Here is a 16292-nt window from a genome sequence, read left to right as displayed (position 1 = left end):
GAGAAATGAGCATGCTGACCCAGGAGCTGGCAGGTTCCCTGGGGCTATCGTGGAGGATCTGGAAGTGGTTTTGTGGGATCTGAGTGTTCCTCACTGCTCTGTGCTATTTGCATTAGAGACAGCCACTACACATTTGCTACGCTAATTCAGTGAACTCTTGCGTTTAATCATTAACTTGTGTTGGCTGTAACTGGGATTGTGATGACTATAAAATATAATTTTACCCAGATTAGAATATGCCTAAGGTCAGAATCAAACTTTCAGAGGCTGACAGGAAGAGAAGTGGAAGTGCTGACCAGCTAGCTTAATGTGTAGTAAACAAGAATAAAAATCAATATATGATTTAAACTATGTGCTAATTAATACAATATAGATCCTGAGAGCCCTGGGAAGCTGAGGAAGGACTCTGTTTCCTTCTTAGTTTAGAAACAGCCAGAACATACTGTCCTTGAGCTAGCTAACAGCAGCTCTTTGTCAAGGTAGGAGAGAAGACCCTCTCCATTTGAGTTGCTAGGTGGTCTTTACCAGCTTTGCCAGAGTAAGTGTTCCAAAGCTAGCTGAGATAGGTAGTGAGAATTCCAAAAGAAAGGAATTAAATATTTATTAAATGATAGTTCATCAGTCTCTTGAGTCAGTAGGTCAAATTAAGTCAGTTCTTTGCATTTGACGTACCGGGACAGATAATTTTAAGATCATTTAGACTCATTCTGTGGTGAGCCCTACAAAAGAGACTACTGTGCTATTTTAGTCTAATTTATCATATGAGTACTAGACTAAAGTAAATTGCTGTACTTAATATCTGTAGGTGAGCACAATAGTTTGCTTTGTAGAAAGACTGTACAACTTCTTAAATGCTAAATGACTTTAGGCGTGAAGGAATTATTGTGAGCGGTATGCTGAACCACTTGGTGAATAATTGTGTGTTTGAAAAGTTTAGGTGTGGCACATCCTGATGCATTTCATACTTTATTGAGAACTTTCTGGTTTGGTCTGAGGGGAGGTGATTAGTCCTGTCCACTTTCGAGTAACTTATTTACATCCTTACGCTTAGATCATAACATATCATATTGTGGGTCTGGGGGTTAGTTCTGGTCTGAGCTATAGCTGGTTTTTGAGGGGGAAAAAAAAAAGTAATCCCACTATTAAGATATTTTTCTTTCTGTTTTTAAACCATTCCCGTACTTCTAGGATGATACAATTAATGGCTTTATTAATCACTCTTTACCTGACTGCAATGAAGAAATCTCTTCTTCCAGAAAAGATCATTGTGTTATTGGTGTGTCAGTTCTGTCTTCACTTTTACTTTAGAGAATAAAGATAAATTCTGTGGTATGCATTTGACTGTGTTCTGACTAAAGGCAAAAGGAGGAAATGGTGCCGGGGGAGATTGAGGGAGATGTTCAGAAAAGACAATGTGTGTAAAAGAGACTAAAAGAATGTAAGAAAGACAAAAGTTGCTTCTGGGTTTTAATAGGAAAGAGAGAGCTTATTCATTTTGTTTCCATCGCTGAGTTTATCTGAGTCTGCCCTGGAAGAGGTCAGGGCCGTGCTGGAACAGCCACCCTCACGGTCTAGCAAACATTCTGTTGGTGGTGGCTCACAAAGAAGTGACACATTCCTTTTGAGTTGTTTAGGTTGTGTGCTCCCAGCTTGAACACTGAAGAAAATTGTGTGAGGAGGAACTGGTGACTGCAGAATTAGTAAAAGAGGTTCATGTGGAACTTACCACAGTTCCTGGGCAGGAACCTGTAATCCTAGATGGGATGGCATTATGCTGTGCTTTCACATTGGCTGCCCTTTTGTGTTCCGCAGGACTATTTGGAGAAGCAAATGCTGTTTGGCATGAGTCTGTCCCTGCATAATTTACATTACTGTTATTGTATTTTATAGCATGCAGAATAGAGACTTGGTTCTGAAGAGAGTACATGGAAATATGGCTGCCATTTGTCAGTCCGGATTTAATTAGTTGCATTAGCTGTAGCAGTGAAGGTCGAGTGAGCAGAATGTGCCTGCACACAGGCAGAAACATCAAGAAACAGTTGCTTTTAACTGTGAGGGCCCAACCTATAATCAGGTGTCATGCTTTTTATTTTCTGACGGTGCAAGTCTGGACTCTTATTGATTCAGAGGGAACTCCTACAGCCGTAGGTTACCATCTGCTGCTGCTGTATCCAGTTGTTGTATTAGTGTTTATTCTAGCACAACAGTGCAGGAAAAAAAAAAAGGAAAGGAAAGAAAAAAGCAATAGAACCAGAATAACTCACAGTAGTTAGCTCAACAAAGCCTGCCATGGGGTCAGCTTGCTTAAATCTCAGCACGCCCAAAATTCAGCGAATCACTTATGCTTGTGCTCTAGAGCTTTGCTGGTCAGGGCCAAAGGACTGGGGAAAAGGATATTTTTTTTCATTACTGGAAGAATTATGAACTTGATGCACCTGGAATTTCTCTAGTTTATACATCTCAGCAAAACAGGTGTCACAGAGCACTGCGTCACAACAGTAGGCTGGTACAGCACTTGTATGTGCATGAAAATGAATGAAATGTGTGAGAGATGCAGACTCAGAACACGTTGCCCTGGTCTCTGACAGCAAGTATTTTCCTGGAAGTACAGAAGGGCCAAATTCAGACCTGAGAGAGATGGTTGCAACTTCTTTGAAATCAGAATGACAAACACATACCCTATATCTGAACTTTACCTTAAGCTAATTTGTATTTCCAGTTGAAATATATTGGAGAAATCAGAGAGATCCCCGAGATCCCCCCCCCCCCCCCCCCCCCTTTTTGTTTACATGAAATGTTTTGATGATAAAGTTAGTTTCTGGTGCTAAAACACATGAAAATATTAAAATGAATGCAACTAATCATGATGGAACAGGCATGGTATAAACCTGCCTATACTCTCTGAGAAATAAAGCCTAGCTAGCATGCCGCAGGTACTTCTCATGCAGGAGGGGCTGCTTTTCTAAGTAGACTATTTATTATGGGTGGCTGATAACTGCATTCTGGCTCAGTTCCCTGTAGTAAGGAACTGACCACATTACTATTTGCAAACACAGGGTTCACTCAAGTGGTACTAAAAAGAGAAGAGGTGGGGCAAGCAGAGCTTTAAAAAGAAAAGAGGAGTCCGTCCCAGTTTGTATGTAAAAAGCAGCTGCGTTTTGGAGAAGGACGGTACCTGGAGATCTCGCTCCCTGTACTCCACTGAGGGCTGCCGCGAACAATTTTCCAAATTTTCTGCTTTAAAGATTTAAACAGCAGCTTTTTCTTGTTGTGAGGAATTCACAGTGATCCTTGCGAGCAGCACTTTTAAGCTGTGTTAAATTTGTGGCAAGAGTGTCAGGCATTTCATACTTGGCTTCCAAAAAAGAAACAAGAAACAAAAGAGAGAGAGAGAGAGAGAGAGAGAGAGGGGAAGGAGAGAAAAAAAAAAAAATCCAATGTGTGTGGGGAAAAAATCTCCCAGGAGTTTCTTCAAGGTTGTAGTCAGACACAGTAAGGGCTGAAGTGACAAGAAAAGCAAGGCAAAGATAAAACTTGGTATAGTGATAAAATGTCTGAGTGTAAAGTGGGAGATTGCAGAAACCTTTTGGGATTACACATGCTCATCTTGTCCTGGATATGACTGAACACAAACTGGTTTTTCTCTAGTGACGTTTCAAAAAACCTTCAAGATTATGTTTCTCTTCCTTGTTGCTTTTTTGCCAGTGGCTTTTAAAATTGGTTTTGTCAGCCTCTCAGCTCTGCAGCACTGGAACTGTCCTAATGGATACAGATTAAAGACTGAAAACTCTGCTTGTATAGGTAAGTTGCTTGACCATTCACAGATTAAGAAAACTGCATTTCTATTCTCTTAATTGAGCTTCATAATTTTCAGAGTTTTTTTACAGATTACTTGTGTGTTGTACTGGCAGAATTGGTAAATCAGATTCTCGATATCCTTTGCTTCTCATAATGAACAGAACTCATTTATTTAGTTTGTTTTTCAAAAACCAGCCACTTGTCTGTCAGTTTAGCTATCAGAAAGCAGGATAAACTTTTATATGATATTAAGAGACCCAAACTGTTCCCTAGTTACCAAAATTCCTTGTCATAGCTTTAGTGTTTTTGTATTTTCAATACATGTGCATGCACATATTTGTGCTTCTGTATATGTAACATTTGTGTATAACAGTATTTTTGTATTTCTGTATGCATATAGAAAGAGTATTCTAATGATCATTTGTTAGTATATACTTAAAGGTGGGCTAGATAACCTTAAAAACTACTCTTTCTGTGTTTATTGGTGCATGTAGATATGTGTGCTTAGTGTAATAATACATCTCATACAATACATGATACTGTAGTACTAAATTCTGGGTGAAATGTATGATGCTAATATTAGTATAATCATGTCCAGTAATTTGGAACATGTGAAATGCAGGTTCCTATTTTTTACAAAGTGTAAGACAAAGAATGCCAGAACCCTCCTCCCTACCCTGCTACCTTGAAGTCCAATGTTTTTTAGTAACCCAGAACCAATGAAGTCATGGAGTTTGCCGTAAGGAGATGAGGAAACACTCTGTAAGGATTTAAGCAAACAGACCTAATACTTGGAGTTAATGCTTTTGCCTTAGATTGCTTGGGCTTCAGAGGCTCTGACTCAGTTCTTGACATGATTCCAGTGATTTAATAACAGGTGTCTCCTCTGTGCATTCTGCCAAGAAATACCATTTTGTAGGCAGAAAATAGAAGTATACTTCTTAAACGCTCTCATACTGAGAGAGGAGGAGCTAGGCATTTTTTGTGTACGAATGATAAACCTGACTGAAACTTTATCTGAGAGCTTACCACACCTAGGGTGCTTCCACACTGATGCTTGAATTCGAATGAGAAGCACACTTCTGAAATTAATCTCCATAGTGCTGCCTCTTACTCTGAGTGGTTTTGCATTGTGGAGTACTCTCAAAGAGCACAAACTGGATTCTCTTTAGGCCAACCTAAACCAGAAGGTATTCCCATAGGAGAGCATCTATCCTCTGTTGTTGATGGCGATTTGGTCCATGGGACTAGACTAGACCTGGTTAGCCATAACCTCAACCTGAAATATGTGCAGTCTGTATGTCATATTATCATCAAATATTGAGCTTCACACAGCCTCTCCAATAGGTCCACACTGTTTGCTAACACGTAGCTTTCATAAGCTAATTAGGATGTACATTAGTTATCACTTCTATATTACTGGGTTGCCCAATTAAGAGCTCACAGATAAAAACAGAATCCTACTGACATGAAGGTTATCATTTAATGAGTCAAAAATTGCTCTAAATATTGACATTCAAAAGGCTGCAAAGATGTATTTTTTTTATTTTGCATATTGATGTACATCACTCTTCCATTAATGGAGACATAACCTGCCCTGGATTATGTCTTTTCTGCTGAAAATTAGATCCATTCAGCTACTGTATGAATGTGGGGACTCTAGGTAGGGCACCAAAATAGAGTGGCTGGTAGCTCAATAAACTCTACAAGAAGTAGTAGTAAAAGCCTTGCATAAGAGCTAACATTACTATGACATACTCTGAGCAATTCCATGTAACCCAGAACAAATGAAAAACGAGATGTGCTAGGGTATCTTTTTAATTAGAGACCACTGGATTACAGGGGATTAAGCAAAGGTGAAATTTTGACATGAAATGTAAGACTGAAGGATGCTTTAGTGGAGTGGATTTCCCCTGTTCTTTCCTCCATGTGCTGGGTACGCAAGTCGTGTTCTGTCCAGAAGACCGGATCTATGATATTCTAGTTCATTAATGATGTGAGATAGAGGGTGCAGTGGAAGCAAGTGGTAGGAAGCTGGAGGCAGGCTTTGAAGGTTATAGTGGGGATAAAAGCGGTGAGTGGGAGACATGGCTCATACCACTGTACTGTGAGCAATGACAGCAAGCTGAACGCAAGCTAAAGCTTGGCAACAATTCTTGGTCAGCTGTAACAAATATACAAATTTTAAAATGTTCTTTATCCTCTGTGACCATGGTGGCATCATGCCAGCCATAAGGACTACCCTGAACTGAGAAGGTGTCTGCTTTCTGTTAGTAAGCTGTTACAAGTGGCACTTACTGGAAAGTGTGTAGGCTTTTCTAGATGTGTTTTCCATGCTGCCACTACAGATGAAGGTCTGAGTCGTGCTCTTCTTACATTGCTAAATAGCTTGCTTCTTAATTAGTTCCTTTTATTTCTAGGGATATTCAAAGATCAAAGACCTTTTCATCCTGTGGAAGGATAATGAAATCTAACCCTAAATGTCTCACATAATTTTATACAGTTATTTTAAGAGAGATTATTTGAATCCTGACTTGGTATGCCAAGAGAGGAGAGGCCTTTTAGAGGGGCCACGTGTCCCACAACAGCAGGGTTTGTAAGCAAGTATGGGAGAACAGACAGTGAGGTCAGAACAAGACTAGCGTGGTGAATTAACGTACTAATTTATCGGCAAGTAGTGATAGAATTGGAAGCATTTCTGCAATTTTTGACATTGCCATCTTGATGTAATGATTTATTTTAAGCTGATGTCAGGCCTGGGGACTCAGTTACCTTTCGATAACTCATCTTTCTTAGACCTCAATGAAAACATAGAACCTTCTACCTTTAAGGAAAAATGATCTGGACTACTGAGGAGTTATTTCAGTACATGATTGGCCCTTGGAGAGCTTTGATTTCTAACCTATTCAACCGTGTAAGCATACATTGGACACCAGGGGATGGGCCCTATGCCTGTTGGAATCAGTTGCCTGTACCCTCCCGAAGGTCCTCTTTAACAACACTGGTTTTTATTCTCTTGTGGTCTATAGATGCTTTCCCCGCTAGAGAACAAAAAGTTTCCCACATGGCACTGTTTATCTGAAGAAGCCCATAGAGCAGCTCCTTGAATTATCAGTTCTAGACTAGATACTAGTGCCTGTTAGTCTTGGGCTACCCTAGGTAAATATATTATGTTCTGGATATTGCAAGACTGGAGGTGTACTTTGGCTTCAGGGATGACTTTGAACACTTACTTTGTAAATTTTAAAAGTGAAGGAAGATGGCTATTAAAAAAACCAACCACCAAACAAAAACTAAAACAGTACTGCAAAAAAGTTCTTGAAGAAGGCAAAACATAACCCTCATTTTTGGAGTTTTACCTAATTATAGGTTCTTAAATTCTGCACATCTCTACTAACTTCTGACATTAGCTGATCAGACCTTGTCAATTCTTCAGGGGTAACATTCTGCACATTCCTACAGGGCTACAGCCTGCAATTGAAGGTGACAACTGCAGCTGTCTAGGTCAGCTCTTTTGATCAGATACTCCTTTCTCAAGATTTCCTCACTTCTTTTTTACTGTTCACAACTCTCCTGCCATGGAGCACAGGTGATGCAGAATAAGAAGTTATTTTTTTTGTATTACATCTTTAAATTCACTCAATCAGCTAAATTCTGGCTTCACTTTCGTCCATACAGGCTTCTGAAGACACTGTTAAAACATCTTAATGTTCTATTCTGAGAAATATGACATACCAAAACCTTACTAACTCACAGCTATCTTTCCTTTGCAAGCATTGAAAAGGAGTGTTAAGAGCCAATGAAATAGGCAACTGTGTTGTCTGCCCCTGTCACGACATGGGGATAAACCTGCGGAGACCTCCCTGTATCCCTTTGTGTTTCAGAAGAGCTGCAGTTGAGGCGTGCTTACTTCCTTATTTTCAGTACCCTGTCTTCAACTAGATTACTTTGTATTATACTGCCCTGGGGCAAGATTCTTGAAAACATTGTTACCAATTAGTAGTCAAGAATTCTTGAACATAGGTCTGAATCCATGGGCCAATTAATGAGAAGATTTGTATTGAATTTTCTGGAAATTGGAACCAGCTGAATGTGGATAAGGGCTATCTTTAGCTGTAAAAACCTAGATCAAAATAGGAGGAAGGCAAATATGTTACAAGAAATGACAGAAACGGTGTCACGCATCGTATGAAGCTTAAGCCTGAAGAGGATCAAGGGGCAGACTCCAGGACCAACGACTAATACTGCATGACTCATCATTGGTTTGCTCAGTGGAAAATAGCAGATATTAATTTTGTGTTCTGTTTTAAACAAAACTAACTACTTTCTAGTGTTTAATTTGGAACTTGTTTTTACAGGGAGCTGGATGACAGTATTTGCTGATGCCTTTCAAAGAGGGCAAGATGATAGCCTCATGAACCTAATCTTTGAAAGGCAAGCGAATAACAGTATGTTGAAAGATGCATGATCCGGGAAGTAGAAGTCCATTTTGTAGTTACTAATTTATATGTAGTTTATTTCGAAGACAAAACCAAAATATATTTTTTCCCTTTCTAGTGCTCAAACACTTGAGATCTGAATCCAGAAAGGCAGAAAATTAAAGATAGTGTAGTCCCTTGAGAACTTTTTTTCCATTTCTCTTCAAGATGTCTACAAGTGGTTTCTGAATTTTATTTCAGTTCTACATTTGATTCTGTGTTATACTTGACTAGATCACATGATTGCTCTTGGTGTCTTATCTGCGATATGATCATCTCTGTAGCTCTGGACTCGAAGAGTCCAGGAGTTGGTAACCACCTTATTGTATTCACATTATATTTCTTACTATAGTATTTGTGCACTTCACAGCGTCTGTCCTCTCAGAAATTGTGAGTGATGAGGTTGTACTTTAAAGATACTGAGCTGTGCCTCACCTGTTTTATTGTGACCTGCTGATAGATAGATACATCTTTCCATTTCTGGCTGCCTTCTGTTCTTTGAGCTGTATGTTTTTAACAAAACAGATAAAAGGAATGGGCTACTTTCTTTGTAACCAGGATGAAATTTTATGTTCAGCCTTGCTGAAAAGGTTATGGTGGTGACTAGACATAGTGGATTGAATTAATCGCCAGTCCAACACTACAGGAACCAAATCTGAGTTGAGGTTATTTGAATATGTGTATCTGCACATGTATATTTTATGAATGTATGTATTTGGGGCTATAATGAAATGCAAGTTCTAGCTCACTATGGTTTCTCTGTATCCCTGCCAGGCATACTAATGCTTCACCTTCTGCAATCAGAGCGTTTCTCAGGACTCTCAATAAAGTAGCATATTTGTATGCAAAGTCATTGAGAGCTGCCAACATCATGATGACATGATTCATCGTTTTTGCTGATTCTCAAGGCATTTTTTTGCATAAAGAAGCCTTTGAGAACTGAGCAGAACCTCATTCTTCCTTTCAGGGCTGGCTGTCAGGGCACTGCAGACAGCTTTTGTGTTCACTAAGCCGATTTCTTTCACAGGGTAAAGTTCCCACTGGGGGCTGTGGTTGCCAGGACACATAAAACAGCTACAGCAGGATGCAAATCTGTGCTTTGCTTTGGTCCTGAGTGCAGGTTAAGGCAATGCTGGTTACACCTGATGGTTTTATGATCAAGCTCTCTTAAACCTTAAGAAACAGCTTTGGTTGGTTGGTTGGTTTGGTTTGGTTGTTGGGGTTTTTTGTACTTTAAGCAAAGAAGAGCACATGTTAATCATAGGACCCTCTTCCATTGTTAGTGCCATAAAAACTGGAAGTTCAGAGCTCTGCAGCATGTTTTACAATGGCGCTGTGTCTGTTGGCGCTTCCTGTTTACTGCTGGAAGGGGCACTCCGCAGTGGCCGAGCCACCCGTCACCACTGCGCCCCTTGTCTTTTATTGGGCAGTTATTCTTCCACTATAGCCTTTCTTCAGCTGGGGCGATGGCTTGCTTTTCAGTATGTGTGTGATTTGCTTTCTTTTGTGAACTTTGGTGGTGATGAAAATGGACAGGCTGGTAACCCTGAAATCCTTTCTTGCAGTACAATTGCTGGGGAGGCAGTGTAAATTCTTGTAGCCTGATCAACCAGCATGCTTTTTCTTGGAGAATCAGTTTTGTACACCCATATAAAGCTGGAAAATCCATTCTGTAAATAACAGGTCATTGTCCAGTTACCTTGGCACATAGTAATGTGTCTTGCTGGTCTGATCTTGACTTAAGAATATCCATTGATGTTTTTCACACCATCACAGTTTTTCTTGGTGGGTAGTTCCCTCAGTGAATCACACTTCCTGTTAAAATGTGAATTTAATGCTTACTTTGATTTCCCTGGCTTCAGTTCTCAGCCATCAGTCCTTGTTAAATCTTTCCTGCAAGAGATTATGGTGTCCTTTAGAAAATCTGGTACTTTTTCTTTGTGAAGGTATTTCTATACCGTGATCAATCCTTTTCTCGATCTTCTTTCTGATAACCTAAGCAGAGCGAGCTCTTTGAGGGTGTCAAAGAAAGACACTTTCCCTTACCCTTGAATCAGGCTTTTTATCCTTGTTGCAAACTTTCTAATTTTTCAAGACGCTTTAACAACCTATATCTGAGAAATACTAGCAGCATGCCAATATAGTCTATAGTTCTCCTGTGTTTATATGTGTTCTGATTTGAATTTTTTTGCCCAGCAACACGCTAAGAGGTCAGCTTTCTGTCCAATATGAACACAAATCCTTTTCAGAGTAAGCAATCTTCCAGATACAATCTGTAAGTCAGGCCTATCTCACTTATTCTTATTTAATGTGCTCTTTATTGTGAGGGAATAATAGCTCTTTCATCAGTGTTTCGCACTGGTCAAGCAACCTCTGTCTTTAGCGATCTTACGTCTATATAGTTGCCTTCATCACCCATGAAACTTCTGATTTCCTCAGAGAAATCACAACATCAGGTTCATTTAACAAACCACTGTTGTCATAAAAGTGTATTGACTAACCGACTACATCATAGCCTTTGTCAAGGGAGTCTTGCTTTGGTGCTGGTGACTAGATCAGGTTAATCGCCTGGCTTAGCCAGCCAGTTACTCCACGTGAGAACCAGTGCATGGGGGAGAGACACAGTGTCCAACCCGGAAGACTCCTTCATATCTCTGCTAACACTGACAGCAGCCTGTGACAACGAGTTGAGGTCCCCAAAGTCCTCTGGTACAGGCTATCAAAGAGCCCTTTCGTTTTCATGACATCCAGGCAATGTTAGCCAGGAGTAGCTCATTTTAAACGGCAACCTGGGGCTCGCAGTTTCTGTAGCCCACTAACAAACTTCTAAGCCAGTCAAACCTTTCTAGAGGGGATTTGGAGGAGTTACCCCTTTAATGCTGTGGAGAATGGCATGTACGTCCCTAGTATGTGTGGGAAAATATGCTCCTGAAAGCTGATTGCTTGGAGAAGATTGTGGGTTAGAATTAAGGCTTTATGGAATGAAGTTGCTGAAAATGCTTCTGCTTTACCTTCATAATCTGTTTAACAGAAATCAGTTGCATGTGCTCTGACTAAATTTCCTACATTATCAAATTAGTTCATCTGCTACGCGGAACGTAATGTTGTGGGAAAACTGAAAACAATATGGAAACATTCCCTAGTTTGTACAGACGTGTTATGTGGCTGTAAAGCATTGGCATTCTTCTGAACAATTTTGATACCTGACACAGGAGAAATGCCTAAACACTTCTGCTGTGCATAGTTTTTTGAAACAGTTAATGGAGATGGGTTCCCAGATCCATGGGATGTCAGAGATCTGGTTGCTTAGCTCTCCCTAGGTTACTGAGAGAGAAAATTCCTTTCAAAGTGCTGGTGTGAGCTGGTTAAATTGCAGTTCCTCGTAGTTATCATGAGGTGCTATTTCTGACCTTCTTTGAACTAGGGGAATCCTCACCTAACACTCACAGACCTCCTGAAACACCGGTAATTTGCACTCAATTCAAATTATCATCTAAGGTAAATTAGACACAAATGTGTCTCTCTAAAATATTTGTTTTGATTTCTTTTTTCCTGCATATGCAAAGTCAGACGATAAAACCCAGAACAAAAGTTAATGACATCAAATAGATCTTGGGTAAGGAAAAAGCTGCTCCTTAGAGCAACCCTCATAGTGGTTATACAGGAATTATACCAGGTTATGGTACTGCCAGATGTCAGTCACCTTGGGACGTTACTATCAGATGCATTTATTTTCAGTAAGAACTGAAGTTTATCTAAATTTTCTGGTACAATCATCCATGATACTGTCAAAGGAGTTAATTTCTTTCTCTCTTAATATAATATATGCCCCTCAGTGGTGAGCTTTTTTTTTTTAAATAAAGTCCTTAATTTAGGACTTAATTAATAGTTACTGCCTCAAGCCCTGATAAAACACCATATATACATCAAATATCTTTTAATTTCTAAAGGCTCTAGCCTGATCTAACAGTTAAAAGCCCACTTTCTAATCAGTTTGCTTGTTGTCTTGGCTTGGATTTGTAGCTGTCAGAATATACTGGGTGTTTTAGTGTATGTGTTTTTGAGATTTGACTGAAACCAAAATGAGCTCAATGTGGCAGTCTGTTTGCTGCTTTGCTGTTTTACAAAGTTTGTTAATTTAGTGGCAAAATTATTATTGTGGAAAGAGAAATAAAGATAGAATGAAGCAGCTGCATGCAGCTTTTGCATAGCAAATGATAACACAAATCACAGGAATGGAGCATGAAACAGGTCTGTTCCCTGCGTTTGGGCGATCAGAGACCTAAGTGCCCAGACACCAGGGAGAACGGTGATTTCCCTGGACAGTCTTGTATAAAAGAAAAAATAAAAGTACTGTGCATGTGACAACAGACAAAACAGTAATTCTGAAACCAATGCATGGCCATCCTCCTCTCCTTTTTAAAATTATGGGATATTACATTTTGTGACCAATTTATTATTAGATAACTATGTCTGGGGTATTCTTTCACTTTGCTACTTTTGCTAGCTGAATTTTCCTGATCTGTACAAAACCATGTTTCAGATATTGATGAATGCCTTGAAGGCGGTTTGGGAACCTGTGGCCAAACCTGTATCAATGTTCCAGGGTCGTACATCTGCTCCTGTTTGCCCGGCTACACTTTGGATATTGACAAACGGTCTTGCTATGTGAACGGTAAGGTCATTTTCTTTTCTGAAGACTAAAAAAGAGCTGGAGAGATTTAGTTAGCATTATGTTTCAAAGTGAACCATGGCCAGCTGGTCCCTACTAGGCAGTGACTGGAGTGCTCTTGTTTGCTGCTGGAAAACCTGCTGCGTCTACTGGTGGGTAAGAGGCAAAGCCGAAAGTGGGTGCCACGGAAGAGTGGTGGTGAAGAATGGGAAGTATGGTGGTGGGAAGATGAATGAACAAATGAAAGCAAGCAAATTAAACAATTACTTCCTGTTTAGCAGACATATTCTGTTTGTGTGCTCGGAACTGTAAACTCTCTTATCTTGTCCTTACTGCTTCCCGGAAAATACACAAGATTTTGCTCCTTTTGCCTCTTTCAATCTGTTAGGGTTGATATCTTTCCAGTGTGCTTAATTTCTAGGGATAGTGCTGTGAAATAGTGAGCAGGAAGAGCCCGTATTTTGGTTTGGTCTGTTGTCAGTTTCTTAATAAGCCTGAGTGCTACCGTGAGGTCTTTCTCTCCCTTGTTCTGCCCTGAGTGTATAAATTGGTTTTTGAATGTGTAAGGTGCATTTAAATTTTAAGCGGTTTTAGCCCTTCTAAGAGGAAAATATCCACAGGTATGGCCTTTGAATAACCTTCATTTTGTCCTCAATAGATGCAACCAAGGAAAAAAAGGTCTAGTTGGATATTATTGATCAGTTTAACCCTATATTGCATTTAGAGTATGAGGTAAGAGTGCTTTGAAATTCACCTCTCACCTCTCCACCTTGGTTTTCTGAATGTCTGGTTTTGTTTACTGTCTAGGATATGCTACAGCTCCTTTCTGATCCAGGAGCTCACGGTTTCTCTTTCTGACTAATCCTTACCTGGGACTCTTGCTAATGCAGAGTTGTGATGTGACAGGGCATATTTCTGACCCAAGAAGTATAGATGTATTTGAGTCCCTGTGCATGTAGCCTTTGGGATGATGAACATAACCAAAAGCTTTCTGTGTAGCTCCCTAGGATCATTATTATTTGGCAGCAACACATGACTCACAAAGACCCAATCTGGATATTTGGCAGTCCTGCCTAAACATCTCTAGCCCCTTAAATAGAATTCTAATTTTTTTTTTAAATCAAATGTTTTGTAAACTCTTCACTTCTGAAGTAAAGAGAAGTGAAAACAAATGTTACCTCACAGTGATATTTGTCCACAGATATCTTTCGAAGAACAATCCTACCTTAATTTTGGAGGACTTCAGCTTTTTTAAATGTTATTACTAACATTTATAGCACTGGTAGAAAGTGACTGACGGTTCAGCAGCTACTGTGATGGATAAGGAGCCCTTATGCTAGGTATAAACCTTTCTGTGGGGGGTACACCAAGTGAAATACCCTCATGTTTTGAAGACAGAAAGCTCTTTGATGCAGGTGGTGTTTACCTGTTCATTAAGCCCCTGATAAAATTAAGCCCCAAATCTGACTGCTGCCTGTGCAATTAGTTAGATTTATTCCATCTACAGCCCTCATTCACAGGCACCTGATGGGAAATTCAGAGAGTGGAAGGGACAAAAGCATAGTATATAAATGCTCTTGGTCAACTAATTGGCAAAAATGCAGGCAGTACAGCTATCAAATTCCTGAGATAAGTCAGCCTTGCTACGCTTCACCATTCATTTGCCATTTACGTAAAGCAAGTCTTCATAGTCTCACAGGGGGCTGCTCAGTGCAAATAGCTGCAGGAAAAGAGTCACTAAAATCCTAGAAGCAGCTTTTGTAACTGGGTAGTAGCTTGAAAACTTGAGTTGTAAAACAGATCATTAGTATAGCAATAGTGCTGATCATCTTCCGTGTGAACAGAAGAAGAAAATTACATCTTGGGTGCTTGTCACAACTTTCTTCACTTGGAGAAATCAAAATTGGTCTCATTCCTCTGCTGTCAAAGGGGTTGAATCAAACAACCTTGAAAACATGATGAAGGTGGAGCATCTGGCTAAAATTTGTAAAGTGATGTCTGTTGAGTTTAAAGCTTCAGGTTTCATGCTAGTAGTAAAGATATTAAGTTAAAAGGTTGAAAAGCTGGTCAATAAAACCAGTTTAATTTTCAAAATTAAAATATACATGTGCAAGAAAACTGATGATAGTGCATCTTTGATGACATCCAACCCTGATAAATGGCGAGTTCCTTCTGCATTGCAGGAAGATCAATTCAACAACTGATTAGACAGGCTTGAAAGCTGTCACTCTGTTGGATTTGTATCAGTAATTGCATTTCAAAGTCACTTGGTTAAAGCATTACTTGTGTGCTGCGATCTTTTGTTTCAGACATTATAAATCCCCTCCATTACCACCACAACATGCTTTCTTCTTTGAATCTTGTTTCAGTGGTAAATTAAAGAGTAGTAAATTAAATAATAAAGTAAGTTCAGTGGTAAATTAAAGAGTAGTAAATTAAATAATAAAGTAAGTTCAGTGGTAAATTAAAGTTGTATACCCCTCTTTTTTTTTTTTTTAATTAGGGAAAACAAATCTGTGGTTTGTTTTTTGTTTAGTTGTTGTTGGTTTTTTTTTTTTAAATTAAGGCTAAAATATGACTGGTTACATAAAAACTCCTTTCTTCTGCTACACACTTGACAGACATCCAATAATATTCAAATTGCCTAAATGAAAACCCTTGTGGTTTGAAAATGCAGCTAAGGTTCCTTAGGCAATCTTAACCCTGCCCTGTGGTGATACCCTACAAGTAGCAGAGAGGACTTGATAAAACTGGGCTAGTGTAATCTGCAGCCCCAACCACTATGTCCTACTAATTGTAGTCCCATACTTATAATCTACTTTCAAGGCTGTATTAAGCTATTTGGACCATCCTGGTTGCTCATAACTTTCAGCATTAAACGGATTTCTAGAGTTTGGGGCATAATTGGAATGCATTTCATTTTAACATATTTTATTTAAGGTACTGTTAACGCTCTTACCTCTCAGTACGAATATAGATTTTGTCTGCTGTTGAGCCGTAGGAGTTTTAAACACAGGTCTTTTGGTTTCCTTCATCCCTCTGCATCACAAGAAATCTCTAAAGTCTTTAGCTTTTCCCTTTGCCCTGTCTTGGGTTCTTCATTTTCCCTCTTTGTGTAGTTAAAATGAGACTTCATACCACCTCTCTGTGATAAATTCTTGTTATAGCGCAATAATTGGAAGTAGTCTTTAACTTGGAGATGCATCCATGGCACACTTCTTCCAACCTCCGTTGGCATGCATGCAATAGTTCTTCTGACCTCCAACTAGGCTGTAGGATTTGGAATTACTGGCAAGAACCACTGCAGCCTCAGTTTCTTGACTCAGATTTACCTAACTTTCAAC

The 16292-nt window shown here is 39.5% G+C and overlaps 1 protein-coding gene across 1 annotated transcript in view; it reads left to right on the top strand.

Annotated features, from left to right (window-relative positions):
- The first annotated feature begins 3153 nt into the window (after positions 1-3153).
- EGF (epidermal growth factor) overlaps positions 3154-16292 on the top strand; it is a 60827-nt gene continuing 47688 nt past the window's right edge. The window contains exons 1-2 of the mRNA XM_040597661.1: positions 3154-3801; positions 12820-12951. Coding sequence (XP_040453595.1) covers positions 3675-3801; positions 12820-12951 — 259 coding nt within the window. The 5' untranslated portion in view covers positions 3154-3674. The remainder of the gene's footprint in view (positions 3802-12819; positions 12952-16292) is intronic.

Source organism: Falco naumanni, chromosome 1 (genome assembly GCF_017639655.2).
Source record: "Falco naumanni isolate bFalNau1 chromosome 1, bFalNau1.pat, whole genome shotgun sequence".
Lineage (NCBI taxonomy): Eukaryota > Metazoa > Chordata > Aves > Falconiformes > Falconidae > Falco > Falco naumanni.
The sequence above is the reverse complement of the archived record's forward strand: the minus strand, read 5'-3'. Positions and strand labels throughout refer to the sequence as shown.